Here is a 15629-nt window from a genome sequence, read left to right as displayed (position 1 = left end):
CCATTTGCTCGTCTTCCCCTCCCTTCCATTTGCTGTCCCTTCAAATCACTCTCCCCGTCACCTCATCTACTTGCTTTCCCAATGGCTCTTTCCCTCCCTGACCCTTGTGCATCTTTTCATCTTTCATCCTACCCATTTTGTCCCTTGCCCTCCTGCCCCTTTCCTTCCCCTCACCATTCCATCCCTTTCCAAACATCTCCCTTCGGTTGCCATCCTATCTAATCCTTCCTCTCCATTTTTGTCTTGCCTCTTATCTTCCCTTATCTTGTCTTTTTGGCAAACTTCTCTGCATGATTGTTGGACTGGTCCTTAGCCAGTGCCAACTCTTCAGCCTTCGCCGCAGCCCGTTCAGTACACTCCAAGCTCTTGTCCCCAAGTTCTCCTTCCAGTTTCTCCTCCCCAGCAGTACAATATGGTACATCTCCTTTATTCCTTATTGCTTCTAGGTCTGTTTGCATGCGCTTTGTGAGCTTTGTTCAGTGTGGACCTGTTTCTGGCATGGTCTATCATTGTGAAGTGCAACTGGACCGAATAGATTTGAAAACCTTAGTGGGTGGCACATCCTGTCCATGCATGTTTTAAAGGCCTGAATTGTGGCACGCTCTCTGTCTCTCTTCCATGGCAACCTTGGCTTCCATCTTTTGTGTACATTCCAGTCCTGAGAGCCATGCACAGATTTGAAAATGCACTCCACTCTACCAAGCAGCCATCCAATTCTGCCTCCCCAACCATCACTCTTTCTGCTGCCCCCACCACATTCTTGCAGGACGTGCCTAAATTCTGCTGCACCTTCTTCCACAGTACTGCCCTCTACTTTGCCCAGGCACCACACAACCCTGCCATGCCTCTGACCTCTCCCTGCAACGCATTCTGCTATTCTAGAACTTGAGTACACAGTACTCAGCTAGTGAACTTCATTTTGACCTGCAAGATTCTTTGCTATTCCGTTACCTAGGTTCCCAAGTGCTGTTTTTTCTCCTCAGGCCGACTTGCAGCATCCATGACATTAAGGATTGGTGGTCATACTCAACCCTTCCAATGCCACTGGGTTACTGCACCTCAATTTTACCTTTTTCTTCTCCTGCTTTTCCATTTCTCTGAACTTAACTAACTGAGCTGGTACAATTCTGACATTAAGCAAACTGTGCTACACCATAAATCAAACAGAAGCCAATGTCATTTAATAATTTGATTTAACTGTTCTTTCCAAGATGACTTGTGTTCAATAGTAGAAATTGCCTTTCATGACTTCAAACAAGGATTAGCTCACTTCTTACCTGGAGGAGAGCGTAATTTGGCTTGAGTGGAAACTTTGATGGAGTTGTGCTCTTGGTCACTGGGCATGCATGATTTCCTGTGTGGCAGATGCTGTGGTAACTATGGAATGTGATAAATAGTGATAGCCATATATGTCTGTCATTTTTTGTAACTCACAGGTACTGCATGCCACCTCTGGGAATAAGGCAGTTGCGTGTGTGTGTGTGTGTGTGTGTGTGTTTTTGTTTTTTAACCTTTGGCTCTGTTTTCTTCCCCACCATAGTCTGATGATCACATCAGCAACCACTTTGGACAGATGAGCCTCAGTCGCCAGGGATCCACAGAAGCTCCCGATGCATCCTCTGCCATGTATCCACCACCTCTCATGTCCCAACATCCACCGCAGACTGGATTCATCATGACGTCTGCAGGGCCCGCCATCCAAGGCAGCAGCTACCCATCGGCCGCGCATCCTCCTTCAACGCAGCAAGTCCTTCCCCCCCAGGGCTACATGCAGCCACCGCAGCAGGTTTGTCAAGAAGCCAGTGTACTCTGGATTGGAAACGAGTAGACTCCAACACTGGCTGCATAGTCTTTCAGAAGTGTTTCCATGCTATGATTTGGTGTGGTGAGCATTGTGTCTACAAATAACATGGCTCATTGTAAGCATCTGTGATGTAAAATGACCAGTTGTTCTTCCTCAGACCATGCTGACTAGCATCCTTTGCTAATATATAGAGTGTGTAGACTTTGGTCCAACTAATGTTCACTTATTGGCTTGTCTGTGACAACTGACAGAGGCTCTAGTAACTGCCTAAATGGTGTTTTATCATACTTTTTTGTACTCTCCTTATTCATGTGTTGAGAGCAAAAGGCTTAATGCTGAATTTCATAATTAAACATGGTTTCAGAGAGAAATATAGTCTCTATCTGCCTTGCCGTCGGTTCCATTTCTTGCAGCTAACCTCAGAGTCCTCCAGTCAAGTCACATAGATCGCAAATCTGTGGCATGCCTGCCATGTAACAGAGAAGGTTTAATACTTACTGCCAGCGCCTATTAAATGTGGGTAGTGATACCCTTCCATGGCTAGTGCTGGAGCTACCCAGGTTGTATCTTATAAGCTCCCTTAAGGAACAGAGAACTTTAGCCCTCAATCGGTCACTTGTAACAAGTTGGAATGTGGGGTATGATAATGAATATAAGGCGTAGAACATTAGAATGTCTTCTTTTAATAAACAGAGCCCCATGGTAATGTAGAAAGGGCATGTGCTGACTCTAAATTTAATTAAACAAGCCTGAAGTCACAAAGTCCAAGATGGGATAGCAAAAGGCAACAACATAAACAAAGTTGGCAGTATTCCCAGAGGACAGTGAAAAGATTCAGACATGAGGGAAAATGCCATATTTGGTGGTAGGTCGTCCATAATGTCTTTTGCTAGGCTACTATTGCATCTTGCACTCAAACATATTGGCTGCTCTTCTGCAATAGCCTACTTTGTAAATGCTTAAAACCCCAAGCAGTTGGGATATGTAAACTACTAACCGACAAATTCTCACTCCCTTTGTTTTATACAAATATTTGCCTTATTTTAAGTGATATTGTCAGGAAGACGTATAAGTCTAAGATGGTGGTTTTTCTGTTGGAACGAAGTTCATTTGGAGCATTTTGGTGCCAAAGGGCTACCAAAATATCCTAACTGTCATCCACGTCCAACATATGTTTAACATGGAGTTATTTCTCATGTTTGAAGAATAAAAGAAGCTTTGTGTGTGTGTGTGTGTATATATATATATATATATATATATATATATATATATATATATATATAACTCCGTTCCCCACACGCTGCCGCTTCCCCAGACGTGGGGCAAGAACAGACACGGACCACCAAGTAGTAGGATGCAGGTTGTATTAGAGTGCTGTCGCCATAAAGTTTCTGCTCAAAACGAGCCTTGATCACATGACAACATGAGGATAGTGCAAGTTTTCTTTTAAAGTGCTAGTGCCACATTCTAGTTACATCACATGGGATGGACATGGAAAAAAGACTAGTAAAATACATAATATATCATCGTAGAAAAGAAATATATACTTTAAACAACGACAATTAAATAATGGCTTATTCAGGGGGAATGTCTGACATAATATCGACAGACAGAATATCGAAATACAAAAATATTGGCACAAAAATATCGACATCAAAAATATCGGAATCATATCTTCATAAAGGTAAGTACAAAAATATCGAAAAAATATCGTAGTACAAAAATATCGGAATTAAAAATATCGTTTTTTTAAATGTATTAATAATAATGTAAAAATAATTTTAAAATACATATAATTTTACAAATATTAAATAAAAATATTAAAACAAAATTAAAACTAATACATATACATTTAAAATAATTAAAACACTTAATAATTTAATGTAATTTTATTTTTTTTAATGTTATTTAATTGATTTAGTGTAATTTTTTTTTGTTTTTACCCTGTACGCCTGTACCCCAAAAACCCAAAACTGACCCTGAACCCTAAAAATATCCCTGTACCCCAAAAACCCAAAACTGACCCTGAACCCTAAAAATACCCCTTTACCCAAAAACTGAAAACTGACCCTGAACCCTAAAAATACCCCTTTACCCAAAAACTGAAAACTGACCCTGAACCCTAAAAATACCCCTTTACCCAAGAACTGAAAACTGACCCTTATCCCTAAAAATACCCCTTTACCCAAAAACTGAAAACTGACCCTGAACCCTAAAAATACCCCTTTACCCAAAAACTGAAAACTGACCCTGAACCCTAAAAATACCCCTTTACCCAAGAACTGGAAACTGACCCTGAACCCTAAACATACCCCTTTACCCAAAAACTGAAAACTGACCCTGAACCCTAAAAATACCCCTTTACCCAAAAACTGAAAACTGACCCTGAACCCTAAAAATACCCCTTTACCCAAAAACTGAAAACTGACCCAGAACCCTAAAAATACCCCTTTACCCAAGAACTGAAAACTGACCCTGAACCCTAAAAATACCCCTTTACCCAAAAACTGAAAACTGACCCTGAACCCTAAAAATACTCCTTTACCCAAAATTAATTAATATTATTTAATTACCAATTAATTATTAACAATAACAATAAAGTAAATATATTAGCACATTAGCTGTAATTAATTTAATTTAATAATTAATATTATTTTTTCCCAATTAATTAATTAAGAATAACAAAAAATTATATATAAAATAATTACTATAATTAATGTAATTAACTAATTAATATTAATTAATTACCAACTAAATAATTAAAAATATGTACAAAATTATATTAATTAACTAATTAATATAAATCAATTACCAATTAATTATTAATTAAAATATGTACAAACATATATTAATTAATTAATTATTAAATTACTTCCCACCCTATTCCCCTATAAACCCATAACCCGCTACAGAACATATTTATCAATTAATCAATTAATTAAAAATTATTTCTCAATTAATTAATTAATAATTCCTACTAATTAATAATTAATTTAACATAATTAAATTACTTCCCACCCTATTCCCCTATAAACCCACAACCCGCTACAGTAGTAAAAGACAATATTTAATTAAATTACATTAAAAATAAATAATAAAACATAATAAATATAATATAATATACACTAAATTTATTTAAAAATTGATATTACTGATATCATACTAATATCGATATTAAGACTGTCGATATTACTTACCTTCGATATTTTGTCCCATCGATATTTAAACTTCGATATTATTGTATATCGAAATTTAAAACTCGATATTTTGTCTGTGTACCATTCAGGGGATATAAGTATATGTTAAAATCAATTAAAACATACGTTAATATCTACAGTGTCGATTCCCTGCATGTTGCAAAGATATATGTGCAATATGAAGCCAAATGTAAACATAGAATCCATATGTAAACATGTAATTATCAAGGTTTTCAAATACCAATATTTAAATACTAGTCTAGAGTAAAATCAATCACGGGATAAATCCCTATGTGTAACTGCCATCCAGAGTGACATATACCCAAGTAGTGCTCATAAAATATAGTGCATAGTGTGATTGAAAAAACATGAGTCTAAAAATTATTCTGGACTGGTTCCTCTGGATCAGACTGAGCCCAGACTTGATCACAGAGGGACTGACCTCACTGCTGGTTATCACATCAATAGCAATTGCTAAACAGATTCATGAAGCAAGAATTTTTGAATAGAAATTAGAGGAATTTAGTAAAATTAAATGGATGCCTAAGTGTTAACTAGATGGCAGCATATACAGTACAGTGATATCATGTGCAAATTGTTGTTTCGAGATCATAAATATTGATGAAATATAAAACAATAAATAACTATCAAAAGTTAAAAACCGTTTAAAATTCATATAGTACAACAATATAATATTACAACATGACATAGTAGCAATAGTTCTAATTCTGGAGGCCTCAGTGTAAACATGTATACATATCTTCTGTAAGATTTAAACCATTAGGTTGTTTACTATCTAGTTGAAGAATGTATTTGGTTTCAAGTTTTCTTAGCTGAGCCTCTCTATTGCCACCCCTTCTACTTGCACATATGGAATCAATAACATAGTACTGTAGCTGGTTACTGTTACTTTGGTGGAATTCCTTAAAGTGCCTGGCTACAGGATATGTATTGTCCTGATTTGTGATAGCCCTAAGGTGCTATAATATACGTTTATGGACCGGGAGTTTAGTACTCCCGATATAACGTAGGGCGCATGGACATTCCAGGATGTAGATGGCAAATTCTGTTTTGCAGGTAAGGACCTTACTGATTGTGCGGTCCTTATTGCCAAAACCATCTCTGAAGGTCTTTTTATTGATGCCATGTGCACAGGCCTTGCAAGTTTTGCACTTAAAGAAACCTTTGTTACTCTGCCACCAAGAGGTTTTATCAAGCACTTCAGGACTTGTATCAACCAATTTATCTTTCATTGAAGGTGCACGACTATAGGTGATAGATGCCCTACTGGGAAGTAAATTCCCAATTGTGGCATCCTTTAGTACTGTAGGCCAATTTCTATTTATGATTTTTCGCAGTTCTCTATGTTGATTACAAAAGCCTAATATGATTCTAAATGGCTCTATTGGTACAGTAGTTGTGGTTGTAGTTTCTGATTCTGGGCTAATTACATCCTCTGCGGTACAGTATTTACTAAGCAACTGAGAGCGAGTAATCAGCATAGATTTTTGTATAGCCTTCCTGGTGGTTTTCTTGGAATAGCCTCTTTCTAAGAATCTGGCCATGCTAAATTCTTGTGCCCAATGTAGCTCCTGATCATTGCTACATAGTCGTCTTAACCGGATCATTTCCCCATAGGGTATGCTTGTAATTAAATGAGCCGGATGTGCACTGCCTGCATGTAGCGTGGTATTGCCTGCAGTGCTTTTTCTGTATTGACGTGTTTCAAGGCTATTTCCATTCACAAATACTTCTGTATCCAAAAAGGCTATTTTCTGCTGACTCAAAGTTGCTGTAAAATTAAGATTACACAAATTTACATTGATTTTACATTTTACATTGATTTTTGCCACAAACTCTAGTGCATCCACCTTACTGCCCCTCCAGATCACAAACAGATCGTCAATGTATCTGTACCATGTTGTCACATTCCTAGCCATGATATCTTCATGCTCAACCAGGAGGACCAGTTCCTCCCAAGCTCCCATGTGTAAACATGCGTAGCTTGGTGAGAAACTGGCCCCCATGGCTACTCCCTGGAGTTGTTTGTATAGTAAATTATTATACATGAATACGTTATGGTGTAAACAGTATTCCAGCATGGTTATCAACATTTCATTGTGCTTTTCAAATATTTTTTCTCTGCGTGATAAATAGTATTTAATTGCAGCCACACCATCTAGATGTTTAATGCTAGTATATAGCGATGAGACGTCTGGCGCCATTAACCAATCACCTTCCTGCCATACTACATTGCGCAATTTTAATAAAAAATCCCCAGTATCTTGGATATATGAGTCCAATGTTTTTACAAAGCCTTGTAAAAAATAGTCCATATAAACCGAGGTATTTTCCATTAGACCACCCCTGGCTGAAATGATGGGTCTGCCAGGGGGGTTATCACAGTCTTTGTGTATCTTAGGGATATGGTCTAACTTCGGAATCTAATATACTCCACACTCCAAGAAGAAATCTGCACTCGAGACGTACGTTTTTTCTTTACTTTATTCGCCTCTGACCTGCACCACCGGCGTTCAGGATGCTCTCAACAAAGCCACACTAAGGATTAGTATTGAGGATTGTCGAGCCCCCTAGAGTTACTTTGCATGGGCTAGGAAGCCCCAACATCCAATGAACTTGGAGCCGGGACTTGCAGTGTTACTGGGAGTAGTATGAGATTCAATATAAACTAGCAAATGCTCCTCATCAAAGTATAGCAGCTTGGGAGAAGGTATGAAGCAAACGCAGAGAAATGAAAAATGGGAGGCAGAGATTAGACATTGCATTTATTTTCGTCATAATGAGACTGCCTTCCAAGATCGCAATGAATTATACAAAGAAAATTTCAAAATTTATTCTGAGTATGCTGTAAGAATGTGTATTTAAACACTTTTAAAACAGACTGCAGCTTCAAGGTGCAATAACTTTATTATCCACGAGTGTTGGCTGAAGAAACAAAAGGACTGTGCCTTTAAATCAAGCTGAAAAAGGCAGTAATCTGTCATTGTAACCCCTGTGGGCAGCATTTAAGGTACCTATGTCACCATGCATTTTCAGGTTGGTAAAGGCTGTTCAGACAGCCATAACGCGTTCCTGTTTTTGAAGTGAAAGTGCTGTTGAATTAAATCATTTTTACCCATATCTTGATGTTTGGAGATATATATATATATATATATATATATATATATATATATATATATATATATATATATATATATATATATATATATATATATATATATATATATATATATATATATATATATATATATATATATATATATATATATAGTTGTCCGATGAGAAGTATTATAGGGTTACCAACAATACGATATATAATCAAAGAGTATGATAATCTAGTGCGTAAATGGTACGATCTCGCCATGCTGGTGTGAACAAGCTCTCTTGCAAAGTGAAACGCGTCATCCTACATTAAAACGTCTTCCCTGTTTTCCATTGTTGGATGTATTTTTTATTCGAGGCTATTGTGGACAGCTGGATACGAGGTGTTTTGAGGTCCTGACCTCTGGTTCTGATACCTACTCGGAACCTAGACTGCTCTTTTTATATATATATATATATATATATATATATATATATATATAGTTGTCCGATGAGAAGTATTATAGGGTTACCAACAATACGATATATAATCAAAGCATCAAAGAGTATGATAATCTAGTGCGTAAATGGTACGATCTCGCCATGCTGGGCAGGGAGGAACATCTTTTCCTACGCAGCAATAACCCTATGACTCCTGCATTTTACCATCTCCCAAAATTACATAAAAGCAGTATACATCCACCGGGGCGTCCTATTGTTTCCTAGATAAACGGTCTCACTGAAAATATGTCTAGATTTGTGGACAATATATTGTTTCCCTTTGTGGTTAACCTCAAATCCTATGTTCAGGACACTAAGGATTTTTTTAACAAAATGATGGATATGACCTGGAGATCTGACTATTTGTTGATGGTGCTTATTATTACCAGCCTATATACGAACATAGAGCACCAACATGGTTTGAATGCAGTCTGGCACTACCTTGACCAATGCCAGCTGCGCTTTGCGCAGCATTATATGAATTTTTGGAATTCTACCTCGCACATAACATTTTTTTATTTGAAGAACAATTGTTCAAACAATATCTGGGACGGCGATGGGCACCTGCTTTGCCCCCAGCTATGCGAACTTGTTTGGTGGCTGGTGGGAGGAGCAGGTGCCCAGAAGCTGTAGTGTGGGACAGGAGAGTGGGAAGGTATTGTACTGGTACCGTTATATAGATGACCTATTCATTGTGTGGCATGGGGCAATGAGTACGGCAGAAAGGTCTGTGGAGATTCTGAATGACAATGAATACAATCTGCACCTCTCAGGTTCCATTAGTTCGGTGGCAGCGGACTATTTGGACCTTAGGGTGTTCATTGATGACGATAAAATCCAGACTACACTTTTTAGAAAAGAAACTGCTGGCAATTCCATCTTGTTCGCCAGCAGTAGTCGCCCACTCCTGTTGGTCAACAGCATACCATATGGGGAACTACTAAGACTACATAGGAACAGGTCGAGGGATCAGGATTTCGAGCGGATGCCTTGGACTGCCTCTCGCGCTTTAGTCTTAGAGGGTATGATGAAGGGCTGCTACAAAGCACCCTCAAAAAAGTGAGACGGATACAGAGAAAAGAGCTTTTGATGAAAAAATCTTTGCCCATTGAGGCCAGTAAAGAAGGGAAATTTAGACTGGTGACTCCATACTCTTCTGGGGCAAACCACCTGAAAGCTATGCTGAGAAAAAACTGGCACATTCTCCTTACAGATAATGCACTGAAGGATGATTTACCACCTTACCCCCTAGTGACCTTTAATAGAGCAAGGTCGTTAAGGGATAAGTTGGTCAGAAGCCACTTAAAAAAACCTATAACAAAGACAAACACTCTGAAGGATATGAGGGTTTTTTTCCCCTGTGGCCGCTGTAAGGCCTGTGCGGCAAGTAGGAGGGTCCTTACCTATGACATACAGGAAACAGAGAAATCTGTGAAGGTATTGAAATGTATCACCTGCAGTACCTCCCATGTTGTATACTGCTTGGTCTGCCCATGTGGCTTACGGTATGTGGGTAGCACGATTAATCCACTTAAGATGCTTATATTGGAGCATCTTCGGGCCATTGATAAAGCCGATCCGGCATACCCGGTGGCCTGACACTTTGCAGACCAGCATGGGAAAGACAGAAATAAACTGCAATTCTTCGGTTTAGATACTGTACCACTGAATGTCAGGGGTGGGGCCCGTTTGAGGCGACTGAGGAGGCTTGAATCGAGATATATTGTGAATTTGGTTACTAAATATCCCAGAGGCTTGAATAGTGGGGAGGAGATGGCAGTGCATCTAGGGAAATGAATTGAAATTACAAACTGTAAACATATCTGGGTTTAAGCTATATGAATCTTCTATATGAAATATGGATTTCTGCAGAATTTTCTGTGCAATGGGTTACCTCTTGTTTAATGGATTTTGACTATGGGGATGATCCAATGCATTGGATAACTGATTTGAACAATGTGTGTGTGTGTGTGTGTGTATATATATATATATATATATATATATATATATATATATATATATATATATATATATATACTGGGTAGCTGCTGGAGTATTGTTGATTCGGATATACTGACATCAAGTGTATGAATTATTATTGGTTTCACTTAGGATTAAAAAGGTTGAATTTCGCATATCAATCTTCAAGGGACAATAGCCGATCCACGGCTAGATAACTGTGCAATGTGTATTTTTGCATTGCGTTACACCTCTGTATCCTAATGAACCGATTTGCTGCTGGTATGACATGTTTATAATTGCATTTGTAACACACTCTAAGATGGTGTCTTATTGGATACAGAGGGTTTAGTCTCTTGTTTGTTACGATGAAATTGTCAATGCTTTATTAGTGTGCATGAGCCTAGTGTCATCGACACTGACGAAGGCTAAACGCCGAAACGCGTTTGTTATCGATTAAAATACCCCGTTGAAACTTGCTACCCTCTAGAGTGCTGTCTTTCCTGGGGAGTCACAGGAAAATTGAGCGTCACACATATATGTATATATATAAATATATATATATATATATATATATATATATATATATATATATATATCACTGAAAAAACCAAAGGTTTCAGACCTGATTAGTTAGGAATTAGCATTTAAAAAACCTTAGAAATTCACTAAAAAAATGTAGGTTTTAGGGGTGTTCTAGTTAGCTGGACATTTCACTCGTACAAAACCATTGAAATTCCTCCAATATAGTTAGTTGTACTAACTATCTCGCGCGCCCGCAATCCACTGCTGATATCACATATTACATCATTCATGACATGGTCAGTGACATCACTGATGACATCACTGATGACATAATCAAGTGAATGTGGTTCGCTTCGTTATTTAAATATGTATTCTATATATATATATATACCAATTTGCATTGAAGAATAAGTGGATATATAAATATCTGGATTGAGGATTTAGTTGCAGCGTGATTGACTGTTTACCTCTAATTTATTTTATTTTATTTATTTTATTTTAGAGTTTTGTATAGCGCGAACAAGACCCTTGGGTATCAGAGCGCTTCACATTACATGAGGTAGTTATAGTCTGTTTAGTTGTAGCAATTTTTCACAACATTAAGAGGTAGGTACATATATGTCACATACAATGAAATATCAGAACACATTTCTACAAGCATATAAAGTATATCAACATAAAAAACCACGGTTTAGTACATACAGTATAATGTGTGATTGAATCCAGCGATCCTGGGTGTTTATTTTCTGAGTCTGATTCATTCCATGAACATGCATTCTGCCTTCCCATCTTTTGACTATGGAAGGAATTTACTCATTAGGAAGATCTTAGTTTCCCTCTTAAAGGATATAGTGTTTTCAATCTTTCTAATGTCTGAAGGAAGTGAATTCCAGATTCTAGGTGCTGCTCCTGGGAAAGCTCTGTCATAAGTTTTCTTCTTCCTGAAGATGGCTGGTCTCAACGTTAGCTCCTTTGTGCTCCTGCCTGGTCTGTTCCCTCCAGATAGTTTAATTTTCGGAGCAAGGTAGCTGGGTGTATTGTGGTGGAGCGCCTTGTGTGTTATGCATGCCATTTTTAGCTGGATTCTGGCTTCATACGGTAACCAATTTAATGCCTTCAAGTGTGGCGAAATGTGGTCAAATTGCCTTGATCCAGTGACCAGTCTTGCCGCTGCATTGAGACATGCTTTCAAGGGTGCTGTTGAGATGTTTGGCAGCCCCGCTAGTGTCGTACATCCATATTCAATCCTCGCGATAACTAGAGACTGAACTGCCGGTTTGAGGTCTGCTTTGGATATGAAAGGTTTCACTTTTCTGATGTAGTTCAGATGGTAGCGGGCGCTTTTTGCCATTGTGTTGATATGGGATTTCATGTTTAATTTCTCATCTAGTGTGATTCCTAGTGATTTCGCTGAGTCCACTAGTGTAGGGGTGCAATTTAATGCTGTGATCATATTGATCCATTCCTTCTTTTCTGTGTGTGTCTTTGGTGGGGATATTAGTAAGAATTCCGTTTTATGTGTGTTTAGTTTTAGATAGTTGTCAGCTAGCCATCGTAATGTCAATTTTAATGTCTCATTCAGTCTCATGATGTCTTTCCTGGATGTGATCTTGATATATATCTGGGTATTATCCGCGTACATGTGATAAGAGATTTTTGACATACAGAGGATTTCAGTGAGTGGTTCGATGTAAAGGTTTAACAGTGATGGCGATAATGTAGAGCCTTGCGGAACTCCAATTGAATTAGGGCATGCTGGTGAGAGTGATTGGTTGACCAGGAATCTTTGCGTTCTATTCTGCAGGAATGATTCAAACCACTTTAGCACATTTCCTGCCATTCCGATCCTGTCATGGAGCCGTTTCAGTAGTTTTTCATGATTTACCATGTCGAATGCTGATGATAGGTCCAGAAGGATAAGTAAACATGTTTGATTCCGGTCCAGTGCCTGTAGTGCATCATCGACAATATGCAGGATCGCTGTTTCTGTGCTATGTCCTGTCCTGAATCCTGACTGGCAGTCGTCTAGTAGCGAGAAATTAGCTATGTGTTGACTTAATTGTTTTTGTACGCATTTCTCTATGAGTTTGGCAAGAATAGGGATATTGGTCACTGGGCGAAAGTTATTTGGATCTGCTGGGTCCGCTGTCGGTTTCTTGATGATGGGAACGACTTGACCTGTTTTTAGGCAGTCTGGAAGGATCCCTTGTGATAAAGAGGCGTTTATTATTTTCGTCCAAATGGGAATCACAATGTGGTTTATTTCTCTGACGTATTTTGATGGTTGAGGATCATTATAGTGGTTGTTAGGTTTGATGTCAGATAGTGTTCTGGCTATGGTATTTTGATCCGATAGTTTGAAGTTAACCCATTGTGCCTTGTTTTTTGTCCTATCAAGGGTGTTTTCTACGGTGATATTGGGATTCTGTCTGTCCGTATTGCCAATGTTGTCAGCCTCATTCCTGAGCTCTCTTTCCAACTTGTTTGCCTTCTCTGTGAAGAATGTTGAGAATTCTTCACAGCTTATTTGCGTTTTAGTGGTTTCTTGACTGGTTTTAGCTAATTTATTGGATTGTTGCTTTAGAATCTCGAAAAATTTCCGAGGTCTGTTTTTGGCGTGATCTAGTTCAGCTCTGATAAATTCTTTTTTGGAGTTTAGTATCTTTTTGTTGTATTCGCTTCTTATTCTTCTGAGTGATTTCAGTTCGGGCGATGATGGGTGTTGTCTCCATTTTCTTTCCGCTAGTCTTAGTTTCCTCCTTTCTTCATTCAGTGTTTCACTGAACCATGGGTTTTTTGTCTTCTCTGTGACTCTTTTCATTTTTAGTGGCATCGTAGTGTTGACTATATTCGTTACTGTTTTAGTTTAATGATCAGTAAGTTCCTCTACGCTCTGCATGTTTGGTGGGATCAGTTTCTTCTCAGAGCTTTCAGCTAATAATGCAATATTCAGATCTTTCATGTCTCGCATCCATTTCTTTTGTCTGGTGGGTTGTTTGGTCTTGTCCCGTTTCAAATTGTTTATCAGGAAGGTTATGGCATGGTGATCTGACCAGTCGCACGGCTCAATCGATATAATTGAGGCATTGTTGGTTTTTGATATTATCCAGTCTATCATGCCTCCTTTTTCGTGTGTTGGCTCAGTGCATGCTTGGTTAAGATTTAACTCTGTCAGAAGTTCTTTCAGAGCGTTGACCTGTTTGTCGTGTTTGTCATTCCAGTGTAAGTTAAAGTCCCCCAGGACAATGTTATTAGTTTTGGAATTGGCGTTGCTGGTGATGATTTCCATTAACTTGTCTATGAATATAGTATTATTACCTGGAGGGTGGTAGAGTGCATGTAGATTACATTTTTGATTGTCTTCTGGTCTTATCTTTAGATTTAGGTGTTCACAAGATTCAAGAGGTTCTGATGGAATTAGTTTGACTTCTCTTTCAGATCGGTAAATGCAGGCGACCCCCCCCCCCCCCCCTGCCTTTTTTGGCCTATCGAGTCTCACAATACTATACTGTGGGGGAACTAGTAGGTCCATATATGGAGACAAGGATTCTGATAGCCACGTTTCCGTCAGAATTGTCACATCAATTTCTTTGTTCAAGATGAGATCAGCTATGTCTGATGCATGTTTTGCTGCCGACCTACAGTTAAGGAGTAGGCATTTTAGAGGTTTCCCCGTGTTCCTTGTGATCACGCTCTGTGAGTTCGCGATTAGTTGTATTTGTTGTAGGTTAAGATTGGTTTTCCTTTCATTTAGTCTTGATGTTCTGTTAGCATCGATCCGGACTGTTTTGATTTTTTCCCCTCTAGCTGGGTCAGTATTTTCGTATTCCCTAAGTAAGGATAGCGTTTCTTCTTCCGTTAGCTGATTGCGGTTCCTGTCAGGTCGATTTTGCCTATATGAAAGGGGCAATGCCATCTTATTTCCCTCTTTTTGAACATTAAGTAAGGCTTCTTGGATGTGCTCGACTTTTTTGTCTGTGCTAACTGTGATTTCGAGCATCTTTTTCATCTCTTGAACCGTGCTTAGGATACTTCTCACTTGTGATTTAAGCTCTTTGATTATTCTTCGAGTTAGGAATGAGGAATTAAGTTTGTTCGTTTTTCTATTTCTATGACATTGTTTTGGGTTTCCTGGTTTGAGTTTAGATCTCTTCATCGGCTCTCTTCCCTTCTTATCTATAGTTTGGTAGTCTGCTCTGTTTCTGATCAAGCCTTGGACAGCTGAGTTGTCTTCAGTGTCATCCTTACTTTGGTGGTCTGCTCCATTTTTGTTCAAGTTCAAGCCTTGGACCGCCGTGTTGTCTTCGATATCATCATTCCTTTGGTAGTCTCCTCCGTCTCTGTTCAAGTCTTGGACAGCCGTGTTGTTTTCGATATCAACATTAGTTAGGTAGTCTGCTCCGTCTATGTCCATGCCGTGTACAGCCTTGTTTTCGTCTATATCCGTGATTTCAGTGTTCTCATTTGTTGTCCTACTCGCCGGTGATGACCTGTCTATGATGCTAGATGTTGATTCTTCCCTCTGATATGGTTTCCGTGTG

The 15629-nt window shown here is 38.6% G+C and overlaps 1 protein-coding gene across 3 annotated transcripts in view; it reads left to right on the top strand.

Moving 5' to 3' along the window:
* Positions 1-15629, top strand: part of R3HDM2 (R3H domain containing 2) — a 921072-nt gene that overhangs the window by 763893 nt on the left and 141550 nt on the right. For 2 of the 3 annotated variants that reach the window (XM_086966584.1, XM_086966589.1), the window contains 2 exons: positions 314-415; positions 1541-1786. In XM_086966584.1, the coding sequence (XP_086822710.1) occupies positions 314-415; positions 1541-1786 (348 nt within the window). The remainder of the gene's footprint in view (positions 1-313; positions 416-1540; positions 1787-15629) is intronic. The other variant, XM_086966594.1, reaches the window with a different exon arrangement.

The sequence above is a fragment of the Lissotriton vulgaris genome, chromosome 1_1 (genome assembly GCF_964263255.1).
Source record: "Lissotriton vulgaris chromosome 1_1, aLisVul1.2, whole genome shotgun sequence".
NCBI lineage: Eukaryota > Metazoa > Chordata > Amphibia > Caudata > Salamandridae > Lissotriton > Lissotriton vulgaris.
This window is presented reverse-complemented; position numbering and strand designations above follow the sequence as displayed.